Consider the following 19,883-nt stretch of genomic DNA (forward strand, 5'->3'; position numbering starts at 1 on the left):
TTAGATTATTTACCCTGAGGGTGGGGAGGCCCTGGCGCAGGCTGCCCCATCCCTGGGAGTGTCCAAGGCCAGGGCTCACTGGGATAGTGGAAAGTCTCTTTGCCTATAGCACGGGGTGGAGCTGGATGAGCTTTAAGCTCCCTTCCAAGCCAACCCGTTCCATGATCCCACGCCAAGTGTTAATGCGGGGATCAGGGAACGCCGCGGTACGTGGTCGCTGTCCGCGGGGAGCAGCTCGCCGCCTTGTCCCGGTGCCGCAGCCTGGCACTTGACGGACACCCTTTCCCTGGGGAAGGCAGTGTGGGGAGGCCGCTCCGAGCTCCCAGCCCGGGACCAGCCCTTGGTAACCGCGACCGCGTTCCCTCAGCTCTGTTGGCGACCCGCCCCTCCCTGAGGGACGTTTGCCAAGGAGCCGGGAGGGGACCGGCCGCCACCAGCCCATGCCGGGCGCCGACACCCTGACCCCCGGCCGGGGCTCCGCCCGCCCCATTCCGTCCCAACATGTCACGGGGTGGGTCGGAAGTGACGGCGGCAGGAAGCTCCGTCCCGTTTGAAAGCGCCCGGCGGAGCGGCCACCACCGCCCCTTTCCCGCCATCCGGGCCGACATGGCCGCCTTCGCCATGGAGCTGCCGCCCGCAGGTGAACGGGGCCCGCGGCTCCGCCAGCCCGCGCCGCGCTTCGGCCGTGCTGGGCCCGCTTCGGGGGCTGCGCTGCCGGCCGGGGGCTCCCTGCGGGCTCCCCGGCGCTGCTGTGAGGGCAGCGGGGCCGGGCCGAGCCCCTGCGCCAGGCGGGGGAGTGGGCGCTGCTGAGCCGAGTGCGAGACGGCGCCGGGAAGGGGCGGTTCGCGCTGGGCTGATGCGAAAGGGGAGCGGGGTTAGATCGATCGGCCGACACTTGTAATTGCGAAAAATGCAAGGTTGTGATAAGCTCGGCTTACCTGTAAAATGAATGTTTTGGTCTCATCAATACAAGTAAATATCTCAGAGGCGGGTGCCGGGAGGATGGTGCCAGGCTCTTTTCGGTGATGCCCAACGACAGAGACAGGAGTAATGGCCATAAACCAAAACAAGGAGTTCTGTCTCAGCGGGAGGAGGAACTGGACCGACCACTGGAGCAGGCTGCCCAGTTTCCCTTTCTGGAGGCGTTCCAAACTCACCTGGAGACCTTTCTGTGTCCCTGCTCTGGGTGACCCTGCCTTGGCAGAGGGTTTGGAGTAGATGATCTCCAGCGGTCCCTTCCAATCCTGTGACTTTAATCACTTCCTGTGTCTTGTGTTATGTTTGTTTAATAGAGCCCACAATAGAAAGAGCTGCCTTTGTCTTCCAGTCGCCTTTTTCATGTTGTAAAATTTTGTTTTCAGGAGCTGAACCAATGACTCTTGGCTCCCCGACATCTCCAAAACAAGGAACTAGCGCTCAGTTTCTCCCAGGGTTTTTGATGGGTGACCTACCTGCACCAGTGACTCCGCAGCCACGTGCTTTATACGGCCCTTCAGTTGGTGTCATGGAAACAAGGTCTCCACTGCTTACAGGTCAGAATTTGTTAAATGTTGGAAAATTGTCCTGAAAGCAAAAAAAAAAAAAAGTTTTGTCTCATTGTTCTGCATGACTGTTGCAGACTTGAATCCTTATAGTTTTATATCTTTCTATAAGCAAACTCAACTGATTGAGTAAGTGGTGAACTCAGTGTATTCAATTATAATAAATGTTTTAAATATGACAGTTTTGGTATCAGGAAAAGTGTGTTTTACAGGAAAGGTAATAAGCCTCTCCTAATACAGAATCAATTTATATTACTTTTTACAAGTCAGTTGCATATACATTGATATTGAAAACAGAGATATCTGCTGGCAAACTAAATGCAACTTGTGCAAACTGCGGATTTCTTTGCAGAATTTTTTCTATTTCTTTGAATTCTAAAAGGTCACAGATTGTCAAACTTACAAAAACTGGATGGAGAAATACTGAAAATAAACTTCTTAATTAGTATGTGGTTATAGCTAAAGTCTTGATGTCTGCTGTCATTGGACTGGAGTAGTTTTCCTAGCTACTAGATGCTCATTTCTCTTTAACCACCTAATTAATCAAACTAGAAGTTCTTACCTATGTTAGTATTGTACATCTGTTTTCTTCTCTGAGAAGAATGAGTGAGTAATTGACATGCCATGGGTGATCTTGGCTTTTATACTCAATCAGTTGGCATAACTTAATATCTGATGGTGTTAATATGCTAGTCATTTTGAAGGAAAAATTGAGGATTAAAGTACTTCAAGAACTTCTAATAAAATACTCTCTTCATGGAATTTCAGGCCCAATTGGACTCAATGATCTTTCCAGGTCCTTTCCAACTTAAAATGTTCCATAATTGGAGATTTGTTAGTCTTCTGGTTCTTGCTCTTGTCTGCCTGCCCTTACATCTGGGAACAAACCTCTTACAAAAATATTTATGAAACTGAAAGTAATCGTGTGAATTTCACCCAGTGTTTTTTAAAGGGTTTATTATAGCCTCAGAGTATCAATTTTAGGAAAAGGGGAGCCAGTAAGATACTAGCAAAGACTTCCCAAAGGGAGAGATCAAGTACATCACTTAAACTGCAAACCTTCATGGGAGAGTGCTTTACATAATGCACATTATTCCATGTAACAGTAGCAGTTCTTGTATGTGTTAAACAGTTCAGAGTAAACCAAGCTTTTCCAATCCTAAATGTAAATCCAGCAAAGGGTTAAGATAAGTTCTTTCAAGGAGTTTAATTCTCTGTTATACTGGAAGTCCCAAAATGGGAGGGGGACTTCATCCTGTCTATATGCAAACAAGTCCCTGCTCTCAAGAGTTTACATTTTTATTTAATATGAAATGAGATGAGAAGCCAAGGAATTTGGACAGTGGCAATGTGACAGTAATGTGCAATGTCTCAGTGCATTTGGGTATGTTTTTTTACCACGCAGGATATCTCAATTTTTAAAATCTTGCTTTTGCATCTGTACTATAGGCAAGTTAGTCTCTGAAACAATTAAAATAGATTTCTAGCCTGGCTTAAAATTGAAAGATACAGCCATGCTCAAGACTTCAGAGAAAGAACATGTAAACATTGACTATAATGGGTTAATAAGAGGTCTGAAAGTTCTAAATAATACTTCTGTAGGATGCTGTTTGAGACACCTGTGATGTTCCTACCTGGAGCATTCAAACCTGAATAGTTTGGTAGGACAGATGGCTCTGCAAACCTCCAGTGAAACAATCGAGTCTCAACAACAATCAGCACAAGAGCATGGCTGAATGTATTATTGAAGTTTCAGGAACAAGTAGCACCAAAGCAAAATTACAAGTTTTCTCATGCTCTTCTTCTGTTCCTTTGACTTGCAGGAGGGTCTCCCCCACAACCAGTAGTCCCTTCACATAAGGATAAAGGTGGTGCTCCACCAGTTAGAAGCATATATGATGAGTTATCTAGTCCTGGGCTTGGATCAACACCTCTGTCCTCAAGAAGAACAGTAAGTGTCCTCTGTACTGGCCTGTTCTTAGCAGAAGATGTGAGGCAGCTTACTGCCTCAGTGGATTCTCAAACTTATTTGTATAAACTGCTGTAGCAGAATGAGTGATGACACTTCAGATCATGCTGTTGCTGAGTATGGGTTGTTTGGTGTACCTGTTCCTGTTTAAACAGGAGCTGTGGTCATGATGCAGATTCCTGTTACTGCCAATTTTCAGTTCAGTAGGAAATGAAAAATGCAATTCATCCTCAGTTGTGCAAGCCATGCCTCAGTTATGTTCTCAAATTCAGCTTTGTTTGTCAGCTTTTCACTTTCTTGTAAGTTTATTGGGCTGCTGATTGTCAGAGGGACCCTTCCACAACTTGAAAGGAAGTTGTAGCAAGGTGGAGGCTGGTCTCTTCTCCCAGCTAACAAGTAATAGGACAAGAGAAAATGGCCTCAGGTTGTACCAGAAGAAGTTTAGATTGGATATCAGGAAAAAATTCTTCACTGAAAGGGTGTCAGGCATTGGAACAGGCCACCCAGGGAAGTGTTAGAACTGCCATCCTTGAAAGTGTTCAAAAATGTGTGGAAGTGGCACTTGGGGACATGGTTTAGGGGTCAGGATGGTTGGACTTGATGATCCCAGAGGTCATTTCCAACCTTAATAATTCTGGGTTTCTGTGATTATCTTTTAGAAGGCAATAGAGGCACTTATGGGAACAGAAGGAATTTTTTCTGAATAAAATATCTAATCAATGTTTGGGTAGACGGGGTTCATTTTGAAAGAGAAACACTGAAATTTCTAGGAGATAAATTTTATAATAAGCTCTGCTGCTTAACTGACTAATGAAGCACTACTAGGTCCTTTTTCACTGAACTCTTTTGATGCAAGGAGAACATTTTAAACTGAATGAGCAGTCTTTGTATTGAGTGTTGCCTTCTCAAAAGTATTCTGAAAGCTGAGGTTCTCCATGAAAGACAGAATCCTATAGTGTCTTAAAGGACTGGATATTAAATTTCAAAAAAAGTTGAGCAGCTATCAGAACCTTTGTTGCTAGGTCTACAGGTACTCCAGGCTATTCCATCTTGTATCTAAGAAATGCCATGATTCAGGCTAAAAATAGACTAAAATAGTTTTGGGTGTTGAAATCCTATGTTAAAAAGAAAATGACTGCTACCATCTAAAACTCAAAGTATACTTTCCTTCTGTGCACTAAATAGTTGAGCAGGAAAGTAAGTCTAGTAACAGTCTCCATACAAGGGAAGGTTGTTTTTCCAGGATTTCTGCATCCTTTAGGCAGTGAAAATGCTGATAAACTTAGGATACTAATATCCTTCCCATTGGAATGCATGCATTGGAATGAATGTGTGACTTATTCCAGTGCAGCAGTAGTGACAGGGCTGTTTTAAGAAGGTAAACCAAAGGGTTTCTGAGTATTGATACTTAAAGCTACTTTGTTTCACAAAGCATATGTCAAATACGTTGTCAAATAACTTTTCATTAATAGCTCTTGGTAATCTTTAGTTAAATATACATGAAAATATCTATTCTCTAAAAAGCTAGGAATAACTTAATGCAAACAGTTAATACTGTTAAACCTGAATGTTTAAATAATTTGAAAATTGTCTCTCTTGATCTGAGCAGTATACCTGGAAGAATAATTTGTTACTTTCTGTATATTAATGCAGGCCAGCTTTACTTTAACACAGAGCCCATCAGTTGGAATTCTGCCATCAACTCCGGGAGCAGGTAGATGTCCTGTCAAAATTTCTATTCCCTTTTCATACTGCTTTCTTTAACACAGAAAAATCATCAGTGTTCAAGCTACATCAGTTCCTTGCTAATTTATGAAGAGGTGGTGTATTTGTTAGCTTTTCAAAAGGTGTGTGGGTATGAGTAGGAAATGATTCTTCATTTTGAGACTGAGTTTCAAGCAGCTTTTCTTGTTCCTTGTTCTGAATGTGGTGTTGAACTGAGCACAGAGGTGGTTGTAATTAAATGAAGAAACTGAGATTGATGGATTGCCTTCCATCTTCACAAGGTTTGATATCTTGTGTATGAACCAGCGGCTTCTTCCTAAGCTTTATTCTGTTGGCCTGTTCCTATTTGGCAACTGTATGAGCTGTTGATGTTTTGAAGTCAAAGAGAACACTAGGTTGCTAGTCATAAAAACTTACTGGTGTGTTTGCAGATGTGAAGTTATGATTGACTTACTTGTTCTGTCTGTGAGTAAATCCCCATCAAACTCTTCCACATACAAGTGAAATGCTTGACACTGAATTTATTCTTTCACTATAAACCTCTGTCTTGCAAAAGAGATTTGTTCAGCAATACCATTTCAATTTAACAGCCTCGAGCATGTTCAGTCCTGCAAGTATTGGGCAGCCTAAGAAGACTACTCTATCTCCTGCTCAGCTGGATCCTTTTTATACTCAAGGTGATTCCCTTACTTCAGAAGATCAACTTGATGACACATGGGTAACTGTATTTGGGTAAGTTGATTTCCAAAGTATCGGAAAAACCTGGGTGAATCTTTACAGCATAGGAGAAAAATACTTGGGCATTGATGTTGTCTGGCATTGGGATGTGTTGCAAGTACAGCTATGGTTAAAGCAAGCAAACACATACGTTTCAGTGAGGCATATTAAATTATTTTTTCTAGTTAGAAAGGCACCATTCTGCTGTTGGGGTGTGTGGTAAAGTGCCCAGAAGGTGGTGGTATTTCTCAAGTCACTGCTTCTGATATTACAATGGTCTCTTCTGCATTTCTGTAAATGCTTCCTAGGGTTATATCTTGACACCTGAATTCTTAAACTACTCGTAATTTTTTGAGTATTTTTTTCTGTCTTTCAGATTTCCTCAAGCATCAGCTTCGTATATTCTACTACAGTTTGCTCAGTATGGAAACATATTAAAGCATGTGGTATGTCCTAGTTTGACACTTATGCCAGAAAACATTGTGAATGAAGCATTTTAAAAACTACATTTCACAATTTCCACTTCATCTCATTCAGATGTCCAACACAGGAAACTGGATGCATATTCGATATCAGTCTAAGCTTCAAGCCCGGAAAGCCTTAAGCAAAGATGGAAGAATTTTTGGTGAATCTATCATGATTGGTGTCAAACCTTGTATAGATAAAGTAAGTTAATAGTTGCTTTTAGTTCAAAGGCACTCTGCTTTTGGTCTCTCTTTTTATTTTCCCTGACCTCTTTAATTTTTTTTTTCTTTTGGAATTGCAAATTGTAGGTAGTTTGTCTATATAGATATAGTCTGTTACACATTTACATAAGTTTTTTCTTAAATATTTGTCAACATTTCCTGCTGAGAAGGATCATTATGAGCAATCTCTGTGCTCCTTGGAAGTTACAATGCACACAATTATATTGCTGTATGAGACAAGCAAGCGAAACCATAATATAAGACACAATTGAGATAAGTTTCCTGACTGGAATTTAGGGCCTGCAACAGATACCTAATGGCAGATTAAGACTATTGCTGCTCCTAATTGTACTTCTCTATTTTTTATGTCACTATGTGCTTCTGGCTCTTGAATTTATCTTAGTACTTTGGACTGAAAGTTTGTTACCAAGAATTTCTCAATCCTGTTCTCCACCTGCCCCTATAAAAACATGTCACTCTCTTTTAAGTAGTAGTTGGGGGTAGACATGGCTGTCTTGTAGTCTTAATATTAACATGAGCTATTAGTGTCTAGGTATTGGCAATATCCTGACCTTTAATACCTGCAGCCCTTTGCACTGGGTACTGTACATTAGCTTAAGCAAATAACAGTACTTCTTCAGTCATTCTGCACAGATTTTTTTTTTTTGTTCTCCCTCAAGGATATATGATACTAAAGAGTAATGTAAGCTTTCCAATGTAAAACATTCTGAGAAGGCAGCCTTAGAAACTGAACTTGCAATTACTGAAGTTTAGCAGTCTGAAACATTTCTTACACTCAGTAAAATTCAGAAAAAAGTACTTCTATGGCCCTTTTCTCTGTGGGCTTCTGCTGGTGGTCTGTCCATGCCTTTTTACACTTTTGGTGTCCAGTTTGTATCAATGAATAAATTGCCTGTAAGCTCAAGCTCTAGGAGTAATGATCTAAGACATAATTGCCAGGCATCTGATCTTCATTGCTTTTGAATTCTCATTTTGTCTTTTGTGGATATTACTAACTTTCATATACTAATAAATAAACCCATAGTCATTAATTTGTATTTTTGGAGGCAAAAGATTTCAGGAGACTAATCCTTTGAAGGATTGGTTTTGGTAAGACTTTCCTACAATTGAAAACTAAATATGAAGGATTTGACATAAACACTTAGGCTTCTGATTTAAAAGTATGAGTTAATTCCATGGGTTCCCCTTGTGCTAAGCAGTCAGCTGCCCACCCACCACGTACACCAATCCTATTGTTTATTTTGGAAAGTGCTCTTCTACCAAATGTGCTGCTGAATTTCTGCTGTCTTTAGGCTGGTGGAATCCTATGTTCCACTGAGTCTGAATGCACCAAATCATGTTATTTACCATCCTGTTTTCTCTGGTTTGTTGTGGAACTTGTGGTTCCTATCAAGTAACCTCCTACCTCTTCCATTCTACACACATTCCTTTCTAAACATAAGCTTACGAAATGGAGCCTTGAAGTTTGATTGCATTCCCTGTTGTATTTTATTCTCTACATTGTTTCAAACTTGGCTGACATTTAATACAGACAGTGAACAGATTCCAACCTTCCACTACTTTGCAATGGCATAATTCCACATGTAAATGACTGCAGTGAGGAAAATGCTTGGTGGTCATGTGTACCTGTGTGTTCTGTACTGACACATCTTTTACCTTTTGGGATCCAAATATGATTTATCAAAAAAAATCAAATAGTTGATAATTTTAGATGATAAAGGTTGAAATACTGCTTTTCAGTATTTGTTTACATTATATTAACTCTCTATTTAAGAGTGTGATGGAAAACTTTGAAAGAAGCTCTACGTCCTCAATGTCTTCGATTTTCACTCCACCTACAAAATCTGCTGGCACACCAACACAGCCTGCAAATAATACTGCAAGGATTTCTACCATGAGACCTCTTGCAACAGCATATAAGGCTTCCACTAGTGACTATCAGGTATTTTGAAGGAAATAGGAACATGTGTTTTTGTGTTACCTCCCTTTACCTCTGTGAGGCTGTGCAGACATTAACTTCAACATGATCTTACCTTTTGCTGTCACTTCTTTAATGATGTGGTTCACATACAAGCTCAGTCTGTTCAGTCTCTAAAATAAAAATTAAAAAATACTAAATTAAAGACTTGTCACTTTTCCAGGGATTAAGGGCTTGTTTTGAAGATATTTCAAACATATTTTGTCAAAATATAGTAGCACTTAGGAAAAGAAGAAATAAATTGTTAGTGTAAAAACTATTACCTACATGTTGACTGATTCTCTGTATTTTCTCTTTCTGTTTTTCTCCCTGCCTTCTAGGTGGTTTCTGACAGACAAACTCCTAGGAAAGATGAAAGTATTGTATCTAAAGCAATGGAATATGTTTTTGGCTGGTAATGTACAAGAGGAAGTAACACACTAAGCTGGACAGGGTTTGAACTATGCTACTGGCATTTGTAGTTAGTTGTATAACTACTGGTGGCAGTATTTTATCTTACACAGTACCTGTTATGCCTTCAGTTTATTCAGAAGACATGTAGCCTGCACTTTAAATGATGGTGGTGTACACATGGTTTTACAGACTGAGTAAGTGTAAATAAAAGTGCTTTATCCCTGTTTGTTCTCTGGTGGCATGATTGTGAAAAAAATCTGTCTCATTAAGAGAAGTTGTCTGAACTCAGCAGCCTGTCAGTATCCTGAAGGAGAGGTGGGCAGGACTGGAATACATCATTTTATTCAGCCTCTAATCAATGACTGTGCCTTTGGTTGTGTTTAAAGCCAAAGGGGGAGCTGCTGTCTCCAGTGAAACAAAATTTCCTCAGCTGAAAAGTTTTCTAGCAGTGCTGGGAGGTCAGGCTGCTCTTCCCCAGTTCCGTGTTTCAACAGCAGAAGGTTTGTGTGTGCTCTGCCCTTAAGGCAGCTGAGGGCAGCTTCTGTCTGTGCAAGCTGTGGTGGCTTTGGGATGCATGGAGAGGGCCTCAAGGAAGTCCAGAGGAGGCCAGCAAGGACCAGGAAGTGGTCCAGGAACTGGAGCATTACACTGATAGGCTGGGAGAACTGGGAATGTTCAGCCTGAAGGTGGCTCGAGGGAGCCCTTCCCAGTGCCTAAAGGGGCTCCAAGAGAGCTGGAAAGGAACTTTGGGCAAGAACCTGGAGTAACAGGGGGAATGGCTTCTCACTGCCAGAGGGTGGGTTTGGATGGGATATTGGGAAACTCCTGTTCCTATTTCTGTGAGCTACAAAATCTAACCAGCTGATATATTCACATTAGATCAAAATCCAGAGGAGGGAAGGTAAAGATGGATTAGTCCAGTTCTAATGGCAGGTGTCCCTGCCCATAGCCAGGCAACTGGAACTACACGGTCTTTAAAATACTTTCCAATACAAACTGCTGGGGGATTCTGTGATTCCTAGAGCTGAGAGCAAAACTGCAATTGTACTCAAGTTCTCAGCTGCTGAAAAAACATCACAGCATCAAAGGAGCTTTAGGACTCCAGTTTAGCCTTATATAGTCAGCATACCAACTTGCCAATCTCAAATTTAGCATCTTGGTTGTCACTGCAGACTCTGGAATTGGTGTAGTTCCTTATCCCAATATTAGGTAGCCCAAAGGCAGCAGAACAGGCACTGACAGAGCCAGAGGAGCTCTTTCTTGCTGGAGAAAACCACATGTTTAAACTGCAAAAGGGTAGATTTGGGTTAGATGCTCTTGTAAGCACCTTCCAGGACTCTCCTCTGTGCACGGAGCACTTTTCATGTCTGCTCTGAACAGTCTGGAAAACAGAGCACAACCTGGCTGTGGGAACAGCAAACCCCAAATACAGGAGGAGAAAGAAGCCGCAGCTGTTTTGCAGCCATGCCCAAGGGAGACTGGAAGGGTCTCCTCTCTCTGGTCTCACTTGGTTGCGTTTCTGATTGTTTGTGAGGCAGGAGCTGTGATTGCTCAGTTGTGGGGAGCAGAAATGCAGCCAGGATCCCAGCACTGCCTGACAGCGCTCAGTACAGTGACATTGTCATGTGTTGCTGCTTCATTTGCTTCATTTTTAGTACACCCAAAGCTCACTGTAAGTCAGGGTGGTCTCTGGTTCTGCCCTCTTCCTCTCCCTTTGTAGGGAAGGACCACTGCTGTGCTTTCAAGGAAGCTATTGTTGAATAACTTCCAGCATTCCAAGCTCCTTTGCCTTCAGCGGATGCTTGCCATGGAATCCCTCACAGCTGGATTCAGAAAATACTGAAGTTGACTTCTAAAATCCAGGGTCTTCGTCCTACTGGTGACATTCAGTGTGCTCAGCAAGACCCTTAGGTCCACAATGTTGTGAAACCAGATTTTCCAGCATGATCTGCCTTGTTTCTCTGCACAAAACGCAGCACAGAAAAGAACAGCAGGATGGGGCCTGTGTGCTCCAGGGCTCAGGTTTGGCTCCACTTCAGCTCCACAAAGATACAAACAAGGTGAAGAAGCTGAAATGTTTATTAATGGCAAGCAAAGCAGAGGGATGAGCTTGGGAGAAGGAGAAGGGAACAAGCAGGGTCTGAGGGCTGCAGGCAGGGAGCAGTAAAGAGGGAAGGCAAGCTCAGGTCTGCCCAGCATCAGCTGTGCTTGGAGCTGCAGCTGCTCTCCTCTGATCTCCAGGATGTCTCCTCTTGCATGGGATCTGGTGCTGTCCTGGTTGCGTTGATTCAGATGAATTTAGTGCTGTAGCTCTTTCATCGAACATGACTCGAACGATCAGGTTTGTGTTGGAGGGGCTGTCATCTGTGCTAAGGGCTTGAAGGGCTGAAACAAACAGACCCACAGTCAGAGTGAGGAAACCCCCTGAAGGGACCAGCCCAACCAGCTCTTGCCATGGCCTGGAGAAAGCAGGACACAACAAACATCAGCTAAAAAGTGCTGGCCACAAATCCCTCCAAAGACCTCTCAAATGGCTCTGTGATCTCCGATGCTGCCCCTTGCCCACACAAGGAGCGGAGCCAGCCCCAGCTGGGGCAGGGATCGCAGCTTCTCCTAATAGCTCCCACTGACACCCCGCTGGCCTCACTCACCCTCACAGATGAGCTGCAGCTCCTCCGGCTGTCCCCTCATGAGCATCCCGGCAATCCCTAGGAACAGAGAGCCTGCCATGGCCCGCGCCCGGACCCTGATGCAGTGGGGAAGGGAGGGACCGAGACCCGGGTTTGTGCCTCACCAATGGACCTGACGGCCGCCTCTCGCAGGGGCTCCTGTGGGCTCTGCAGGTACGGCAGGGCCAGGCGCAGGTGCTCCGTCGCTCGGCTCCTGTCCTCTGCCAGCTGCAGAGAGCGGCGGGGCGTGGAGGGAAGGGTTGGTGCGGGCCCTGCCCCTCGGCCGGGCGCTCACTAGGGCCGGCACTGCTCCCCCTGCCCGCACAGCCCTGAAGCCCGGCCGGCAGCCGCAGCCGCCGGGCTCGGGACGGGGCACGGGGCCCGGCGAGCCGCGGTGCCGCCCCGCTGCAGAGCCCGGCGGCGTCGGGGCTCCGGCGGCGGCACCGGGCTCGGGGCCAGAGGAGCCTGGAGAAGAGCCCGCCCGGCCCAGGGAAGGAAGGGAGCGGCGTGTGGGGCGCAGGCTGGTGCCCCTGCGCGCAGCACTGGGCAGGGGCCACAGCTGCCAGCCCCACAGACCGGGCACCGTGGGCAGGCGGCTTCTCCAGGTTGCACTGGAGATTCCAGGCTCTGCTTACCACACGCTCGGCAAAGCTCCACGGGTCGTCTGTCTTTAGCAGCTGCTTAAGATCCTTCCTCTTCAGGAAGCGCACTGCAGAAAGCAGCGTTTCCCGAGAGGCCTGCAGAGCAGCAGAGACCCAGAGATGGCACCGCAGCCCAGGAGGCCGCAGGGCCCGCGTCTCTGTGCCCAGGCCAGGAGGAGGCTGGAGGCCCTGAGGTGCCAGGGTGCGGGGAGACAGCTGAGCCCCCTGCCATGGGGACAGGGGCGCCCAGGGGGCCTCACCTGTGCCACACGCCGGTTCTCATCATGGCAATGGAAGAACAGAGGAAGCAGACTCTGGCTCACATGCATTTTCAGGGTTTTTTTTCCCTTTTCCACTACCGATTCCATCACCTTTTGGTAGAGGCGAATTGACAGCAGCTGCACATGGCTGTTGTCCTGGTGGAAAGGAAAAAAATCAGCACTGGATTCTGCAGTCCCTCCTGTGCACAGGCCCAACAATCCACAGGGCACCACAGTTCTGGGCAGCACCCAGTGGCCACGGCTGGGGACGCAGAGCCTTACATTGTCAAAGAGGGGCCGGAGCGCATCAGCCAGTTTCGGGGCTGTGGGGCTGGATGTTAGGATATCTTTGTTCAGGAGCAAATTTGTGAACACAGAGAGACTCATCTCAACCACCTCTGTGTCTTCATTCTTCAGTAGCTCCACAAGGCATTCAGACAGGCCGCACATTTTTTTGGCCTATGTGGAACACAAGGCTGTGCTGTGAATGCATGAAAAGCTTCACCACCAACACTGTTCCAGTGGTGCAACCCCACCTGCCGGCCAGGGAGTGCAGAAGCCAAAGGCCTATCCCAAAGTACTCAGGGAGCTGAACAGCGAGCCTGGAGCAGCTGCCACAGCTGCCAAAGGCCAGCCAAGGCCAAGGGGCTGCTTGCCCCAGTCCCACACTACCAGCACAGCTTCAGCTGCTGCTTCCTCACCATCGAGGGGTCCCTGCTGAGGACCACGAGGCCTTTGAGTGCCAGGCGACACCTCTCCATGGACTCGCTGTGCAGGTGCCTCGTCATGATCTCCAGGATGATGTTACCCCATTCATTCAAATCCAGGCAATCCAGGACCTGAAAGGCACAGAGCAGGGACAGGGGTGCCCGGCTGGCAGGAGCTCAGAAGTGCACAGGGCTGAGCCCAGGCAGCAGCACAGGGCACGGGCACCGTGCCAGGCAGCTGTGACTATGGGAGGGCAGGGGGCTGGCAGGCAGCTGAGCTCAGCAGCGCTGGCCATGGGGCTCACCTCCACGAGGAAGGCCAGGGCAGGCAGTTCCCAGCGTGGCTCCTCCCGGCTGAGCCGCGTGAGCAGGCGGAGTGCAATGCAGGAACAGAAGGGTAGGGAGACATGGCGCAGTTCCCTGGTGGGGAGAAAAAGGCACCATCACCCTCCATGACTGGCTCAGAGCTGGCTCACACAGGTCTGGGCTTCTCCCAAGCACCTCGAGGGCGCTTTGGGAGGCAGCTGTTCCCGAGCACCCTCCTCTCCCAGCCTTTTCCAGTCTGCTCGTCCCTCCCTTGGTGACAAGGCCCAGCCAGCCATGACCACGGGGACTGGGTGGGGTGTTGCAGGCACAGAGGAGAGGGGCGGTGGGGAGAAGGAGGTCTCACCTGGCCAGCAGACCCACTGCATAGTGGTGGGTGTCGGCACACAGCAGTGTGTCCCAAGCACACTTGCGTTCCATTGCCATCAGTAAATGCAGACACTGCAGATGGTGGAACAATGCCTTCACAGTGTTCACTACAAAGCTGTGTGCAGAACAAAGCCCAGGTTATGCTGGGACCCCAGGCTTTAGCCCTGGGGACATGGGAGTGACAGAACTGGGGTGGAGCACCTGTTGGGATTGGTGGGAAGGCCATTTTCCTCCTGACATCTCTTCCAGAAAGTGTTTACGTCCTCTGACATCTGCTCTGTAGTGATGAGAACTTGGCAGAGCAGAGCCACAAGGAGATTGGGGGAATATTCCACAAATGGCTCTGGGCACCAGGGCAGGCGGAGCATCTCCCAAATCACCCTGGTTCCCTGCAAAGGATAAACCATCTAGAGACATCACTCAGTACCGAGTGGGAAGACCTGAGCATATGAGGAAGAGGCCAGAGAGACACAGGGGTAGCATCTGGCTAGTGTCCTTAAACCTGCCCCTAAGCCAGATTTCAGCCCAGTGCCTGAGGCAGGGAGATGCATTGCAGTGGGGGAGAGGATGGAGAGGCACTGGAGAAGCAACCTGTGTACAAGCAAAAGCCAGTTACAGAAACTCACAGCCAGGGCAAATACATCCTTATTGTCCCCATCAGAGGTGTACATTTTTTGCAGTGGCCAGCCATCCATCACACAAAGCAGTGTTGGCAGCACCTTTTCCACTGTTGTTCCTGATGAGGCTATGGTCTTCCACATGATTGCAGCACCTCTGCAGGACCAGAGCTGTGTCAGGGGTGTCTTAGCCAGAGCACTGTGGCCTGGGCAGCTACAAAGGCCCAGATGACAGAACCACAGTGCCCTGAGGCATAGGGAGGGAACACGTCAGGAGGCTTAGGGGCTGACAAGCCAGGGCTGGGAAATGGAGGGTCCAGTGGCTCCTGGAACTCTCTGCCTGTCTAGCACACCCCATTGGACTGGCTGTCCAGGGTGATGGGTCCTACAGGCTGGTGAGACCTGAGTCCTCAAGGCAGCTGGGCACTGTACCTGTCACATGATGGGGCACAGCGCAGGAGGGTCACTGCGACATCGGTGGGGTGTGCCTCAGTCAGCCGCAGGATGTCCATGAACAGCCTGTCGTCTGGAGACCCGTCGGACGCGAGCTTCTGGTGCATGTTCCTCACAAAGCCTGGCACCTGCAGAAGGCACGGGGAGACTTGGAGAGCTGCCAGAGCAGTAACTTCCCCAGCTTCCCTGCAAAGTGCTTCCCTTCCCACCACATTGGGCTGGGCCTGAAAGGCTGAGGAGGCCCAGTGGAACTGGCTTGAGGTGTCACGCAATTCCTGGGGACACCCAGCCCTGGCCACAGGCCACTTACTTGACTCGGATTGGAGACAACTCTCTCCCCAAAAAGATCCAGGCTGGGAGCAGCAGCTATACTCTGAGGGGCTGTGGGGCCAGGCTCTGCTGCACCCTTGGTAAACATGGTGAGCATCTCTTGACACCAAGGGACGTTTGAACACATCTGCAAAACAAGGAACAATAGGGAAGAGAGGGATGATCCATTGAATGCTCCAAGGGTGATGCTCAGCTCAGAAGGTGGAGATGGCTCTCAGTACCTGGCCTACAGAGTGCCAGCAGCTACGGGAAGAGTCTGGCCCTTGTGTCTGGATCTTGGCTGAATCTGGCAAAGAGCAAGGAATGCCAGAGCTGAGGGGCTGCAGGAGAGGCCAGAGAAGACAGACCAGTCCTGTAGTCCCCAGGCAGGGAGAGCCCCAGGATGGCCCAGGCTAGCAGGGCCTCCAGCTCCAGCCCAGCAGAACCTCCAGGCCCAGCCCCTCTTCTGTCCTATTCATGGGCAGGTCCAGAGGGAAGGGATGGGATGGGGCAGGGCCAAGCTGGCTGCAGGCACCAGCCCTGTGGCCCAGCTCTTTCACTCACCCCTCTTCAGCAACTGGAACCGCTCCAAGTCAGTACGTTGCTGTGGCAGGACGCCACTAGGGCATTTTTCCACCATCTTGGGTAGGCTGGGAGGTCTCTCTGCCATGTCAATGTCTGGATTTATGGCTCGCTGCAGGAGAGACACCTCAGAAAAGCTGCAGGACAGCAATTGCTGCAGCGGTGCCTGGAAGGGACCTAAATTACAGAAGGCTTGGGAAGGCTACAGGACACTAAGTCCTGCAATCTGGCCTGAAGTCCTCCTGCCAGTGTGACAGGAGACATTTTCTAAAGCCTCTGGGTCAGCAAGTCCAACAGATTATACTTGAGAGCACCTGCAACAGAGAAACCTTGGAAAGGCTACAGGTCACCAAGACTCACAGCCTGGCCTCAAGGTCACCTACACAGGGAACACCCAGGAAAAGTACCAGGGCAGAAAGGAAAGAGTTGCTGTGTGTGGACTCCTCACAGCAGGGCTCGGTCCCGTCCTGGCCCGTTGCATGCACCGAGCACAGTGGCGTGGCCGCGTCAGCGCAGGCACCTATGTCACAACGTGTCACAAAGGGTCATCCTTGTACACACAGTCCCTTCCCATCCCACGGGGATCATGGTGCCCTGTGTCACAAAGAGCCCTAGGACACGCCTCCACGTGCATAGAGGACACACCCACCCCACCCAAACTGCCCCAGCTTGCCAGGAAGACCTTGCCCCAAGAGTTGAAGCCACAGCCCAACAGGAACTTTATGAGCGGCTCAAACAACAAGCAGCTGCTCCTCTGTTCTGCCTGCTCAGGGCAGCAGAATGAGCCCCCATGGATGCCAATGGAGCTGGGCAGGAAGGGCACTGGGGCCTTGCACAGAACATGCCACAGCCACTTTGGGAACAGTCTCGGTGCTCAGTGGCTGTCACATACGCAGGGTGTGATACAGACACGGGACGTGTGGCCCAAAGCACCAATGCTGCTCTGTCCCCTGGGGAGCGCTGACAGCAGCAGGCGTGGCAGAGTCCCTGCCAAAGGAGACCTGCCACCTCCCAAGCCCTGCCAGACCTGTGGCCCCAGGCACTTCTCTGCCAGAGGACAGCCCAAGCCAACGTGTGTTGGTGTCTATGTGATCCTTTCTGCAGGTGACTGTTGGCAGGAGCACCTGGAGCAACACATGGTGGCCGCACTTGGTATCTGTCAGAAGGCAGAAGCCGTTGCTCCTTCCTGGAATGATATTTGCTTGGAAGTGATAAGCTGCAGCACAAAAACACCATCCACTGTTGGCTTTCCCAGGACAATTACAGTCTGACAGAGAAAACGTCAAGTTTCCTTGTGTTCTTGTGTTTTTCTTGCTTTCTGGATAAGAACATCAGCCCAGTGTCTGATGCCCCATGCTCTGATTCCTGCCCGTCTGGCCGTGGCCAGCAGCTCATGTCCAAACACAACCGGGTGCCTTCAGGACAAGGGAATGGAGTGGCATGAGCAGGGATTCTCCCTGGTGAAGCTGGCAGGAAGCTGGGGAAGTGCAGAAGATTGGGATAACTCTGGCAGGAGAGAAGCTGTCCTGTGTCTCTGATGATGCTGCAGCACTGGGAGGGAACAGCCAAGACAAGCGCTGGAAGCAGACACATCCTGCCGCTTTCTGCCCCTCGATGGACGCGGAATACGCTTGTTCACCCAGCTCCAGAAGACTTGATGCAGGAACAAAAACCTTCAGCAGGACCGCCAAAGGCCAAGGGGCTTTTGGTCACTTTCCCTTGCACACCGCACGCTTGGGCAAGTGGCTGAGAACGAGCACCCTTTTCCCCCCTTCCCCGTTGACCTGAAGGCTCTGGGCAGCAAGAGAAAGCTCCTGAACAGCCGGCTACGACAACAGCAATTTAATGAACCTACAGGGGGGTGAAAAAAACTGCTTGCAGAAGGGGGGTGAAACAAAGTGCCTGCAGAGGAGAGGTGCTCCCCGCAGACTCAGGTGGCTCCAGCAGACGCAGCCTCCCGGATCAGTTCTCCACGGCGCCGAAGCAGGACAGCCAGCCACGGCCAGACAGGAAAGGCCGTGACTTCCAGAGCCGGCGGAGTTGATCTCGCATATTCCGGAGCCCGGACGAGGGAACGCCCTGTACGGCTAAAATGACGTACATGGTTTGAAGTGCCAGGCTTGAGATGGCAGGGCTGATGTCATCCGTCATGTCCTGAAGGGCTGGAAGAGAGGGAAACAGAGGCACAGTCAGAGGCTGGATCTGCGGGGACCTGGGGAGAGCCTGTCGACACGTCCATGCCAGCCAGCTCTTGCCACGGCCTGGAGGAAGCAGGAGGCAAGAAGGACGAGCTGGCAGGTGCTGGCCACGAATGTGGCAGCGGTGGCTGAAAGGTCTCCGTGCTCTGCCCACGCCGGCCTTGGAGCGCGCAGGGAGCGGAGCCGCCCGCGGCCGGGCCGGGGCACGCAGCTGCCAGCGGCAGCCCCCGCTGAGAGCCCGCGGGCCTCACTCACCCCTGCAGATGAGGCGGAACTCTGGCTGCTGCCCTGTCAGGTAGCGCCCGGCGATGCCTAGGGAACACAGAGAGGGCGCTGGCTTCAGAGGCACAGCTGCCGCACACGGGCGCTGCCAGCGCTGAGGCCACACGGGCTCCGGGCCCGGCAGCAGGCAGCCCCAGGGCACGGCTGCCAGAGATGCCCGCGGCCGGAGCCTGCTGCCGGGCCCGCAGGCGGGGCTGGGGCCGAGCTGCGGCGGGGCGGGGACGGAGCCGGGCTCGGCGCTCACCCGTGACCCTGACGGCCGCCTCTCGCAGGGGCTCCTGTGGGCTCCGCAGGTACGGCAGGGCCAGGCGCAGGTGCTCGGCCGCTCGGCTCCTGTCCTCTGCCAGCTGCAGAGAGCGGCGGGGCGCGGAGGGAAGGGTTGGTGCAGGCCCTGCCCCTCGGCCGGGCGCTCACTAGGGCCGGCACTGCTCCCCCTGCCCGCACAGCCCTGAGGCCCGGCCGGCAGCCGCAGCCGCCGGGCTGGGGACGGGGCACGGGGCCCGGCGAGCCGCGGTGCCGCCCCGCTGCAGAGCCCGGCGGCGTCGGGGCTCCGGCGGCGGCACCGGGCTCGGGGCCAGAGGAGCTTGGAGAAGAGCCCGCCTGGCCCAGGGAAGGAAGGGAGCGGAGTGTGGGGCGCAGGCTGGTGCCCCTGCGTGCAGCACTGGGCAGGGGCCACAGCTGCCAGCCCCACAGACCGGGCACCGTGGGCAGGCGGCTTCTCCAGGCCGGGGCTGGGGCTTCCAGGCTCTGCTTACCATGCACTCGGCAAACCTCCACATCTGATCCGTCTTCAGCAGCTGCTTGAGATCCTTCCTCTTCAGGAAGCGCACTGCAGAAAGCAGCGTTTCCCGAGAGGCCTGCAGAGCAGCAGAGACCCAGAGATGGCACCGCAGCCCAGGAGGCCGCAGGGCCCGCGTCTCTGTGCCCAGGCCAGGAGGAGGCTGGAGGCCCTGAGGTGCCAGGGTGCGGGGAGACAGCTGAGCCCCCTGCCATGGGGACAGCAGCGCCCAGGAGGCCTCACCTGTGCCACACGCCAGTTCGGATCATGGCAGTGGAAGAAGAGCGGGAGCAGGCTCTGGCTCACGTGCTTCTTCAGGGCCTTTTTCCCCTTTGCCACGACCGATTCCATCACCACTTGGTAGAGGCGAATGGAGAGCTGCTGCACAAGGCCGTTGTCCTGTTGGAAAGGAAGCAAAACGCCTCCACATCAGCTGCTCCAGGCCCCCCTGCGCCCTGGCCCAAGGCAGCACCCAAGTGCCCGTGGCTGGGGTCACAGAGCCTTACATTGTCAAAGAGCGGCCAGAGCGCCGCAGCCAGCTGCAGGGCGATGGGGCTGGCTATGGCCAGGTCTTTGTTCAGGAGCAGAAAGCTGAGCACGATCATGGCCATCTCAACGACGTCTGCATCCGCATCCCGCAGTAGGTGCCCAAGGCTTTCAGTCA

At 50.5% G+C, this 19,883-nt stretch overlaps 2 protein-coding genes across 5 annotated transcripts; one reads left to right on the forward strand and one right to left on the reverse strand.

The window, feature by feature from the left end:
- Positions 1–485: 485 nt before the first annotated feature.
- NUP35 (nucleoporin 35) lies at positions 486–9,256 on the forward strand. 2 transcript variants are annotated; one of them, XM_064433732.1, is made up of 9 exons: positions 486–640; positions 1,362–1,532; positions 3,365–3,492; positions 5,164–5,224; positions 5,826–5,967; positions 6,329–6,398; positions 6,490–6,618; positions 8,434–8,601; positions 8,958–9,256. In XM_064433732.1, the coding sequence occupies exons 1-9, from the start codon at positions 502–504 to the stop codon at positions 9,033–9,035; spliced, it is 1,086 nt and encodes a 361-aa protein (XP_064289802.1). In that variant the 5' UTR covers positions 486–501; the 3' UTR covers positions 9,036–9,256. The 2 variants fall into 2 exon arrangements, with proteins under 2 accessions (XP_064289802.1, XP_064289803.1); XM_064433733.1 differs by lacking the exon at positions 486–640 and adding an exon at positions 704–917.
- Positions 9,048–16,468, reverse strand: LOC135308574 (maestro heat-like repeat-containing protein family member 6). Of its 3 annotated transcripts, none has more exons than XM_064433729.1 (16): positions 16,369–16,468; positions 15,944–16,290; positions 15,622–15,686; positions 15,381–15,527; positions 15,050–15,198; positions 14,627–14,774; positions 14,202–14,389; positions 13,978–14,115; positions 13,613–13,727; positions 13,302–13,439; positions 12,883–13,059; positions 12,601–12,756; positions 12,335–12,436; positions 11,825–11,927; positions 11,682–11,738; positions 9,048–11,415 (listed from the first exon to the last, which is right to left on the reverse strand). In XM_064433729.1, the coding sequence occupies exons 2-16, from the start codon at positions 16,047–16,049 to the stop codon at positions 11,213–11,215; spliced, it is 1,992 nt and encodes a 663-aa protein (XP_064289799.1). In that variant the 5' UTR covers positions 16,050–16,290; positions 16,369–16,468; the 3' UTR covers positions 9,048–11,212. The 3 variants fall into 3 exon arrangements, with proteins under 3 accessions (XP_064289799.1, XP_064289800.1, XP_064289801.1); XM_064433730.1 differs by having other exon boundaries at positions 15,944–16,275; positions 16,369–16,455; XM_064433731.1 differs by lacking the exon at positions 16,369–16,468 and having other exon boundaries at positions 15,944–16,362.
- Between the last annotated feature and the right edge of the window lie 3,415 nt (positions 16,469–19,883).

The sequence above is a fragment of the Passer domesticus genome, chromosome 10 (genome assembly GCF_036417665.1).
Source record: "Passer domesticus isolate bPasDom1 chromosome 10, bPasDom1.hap1, whole genome shotgun sequence".
Taxonomy (NCBI): domain Eukaryota; kingdom Metazoa; phylum Chordata; class Aves; order Passeriformes; family Passeridae; genus Passer; species Passer domesticus.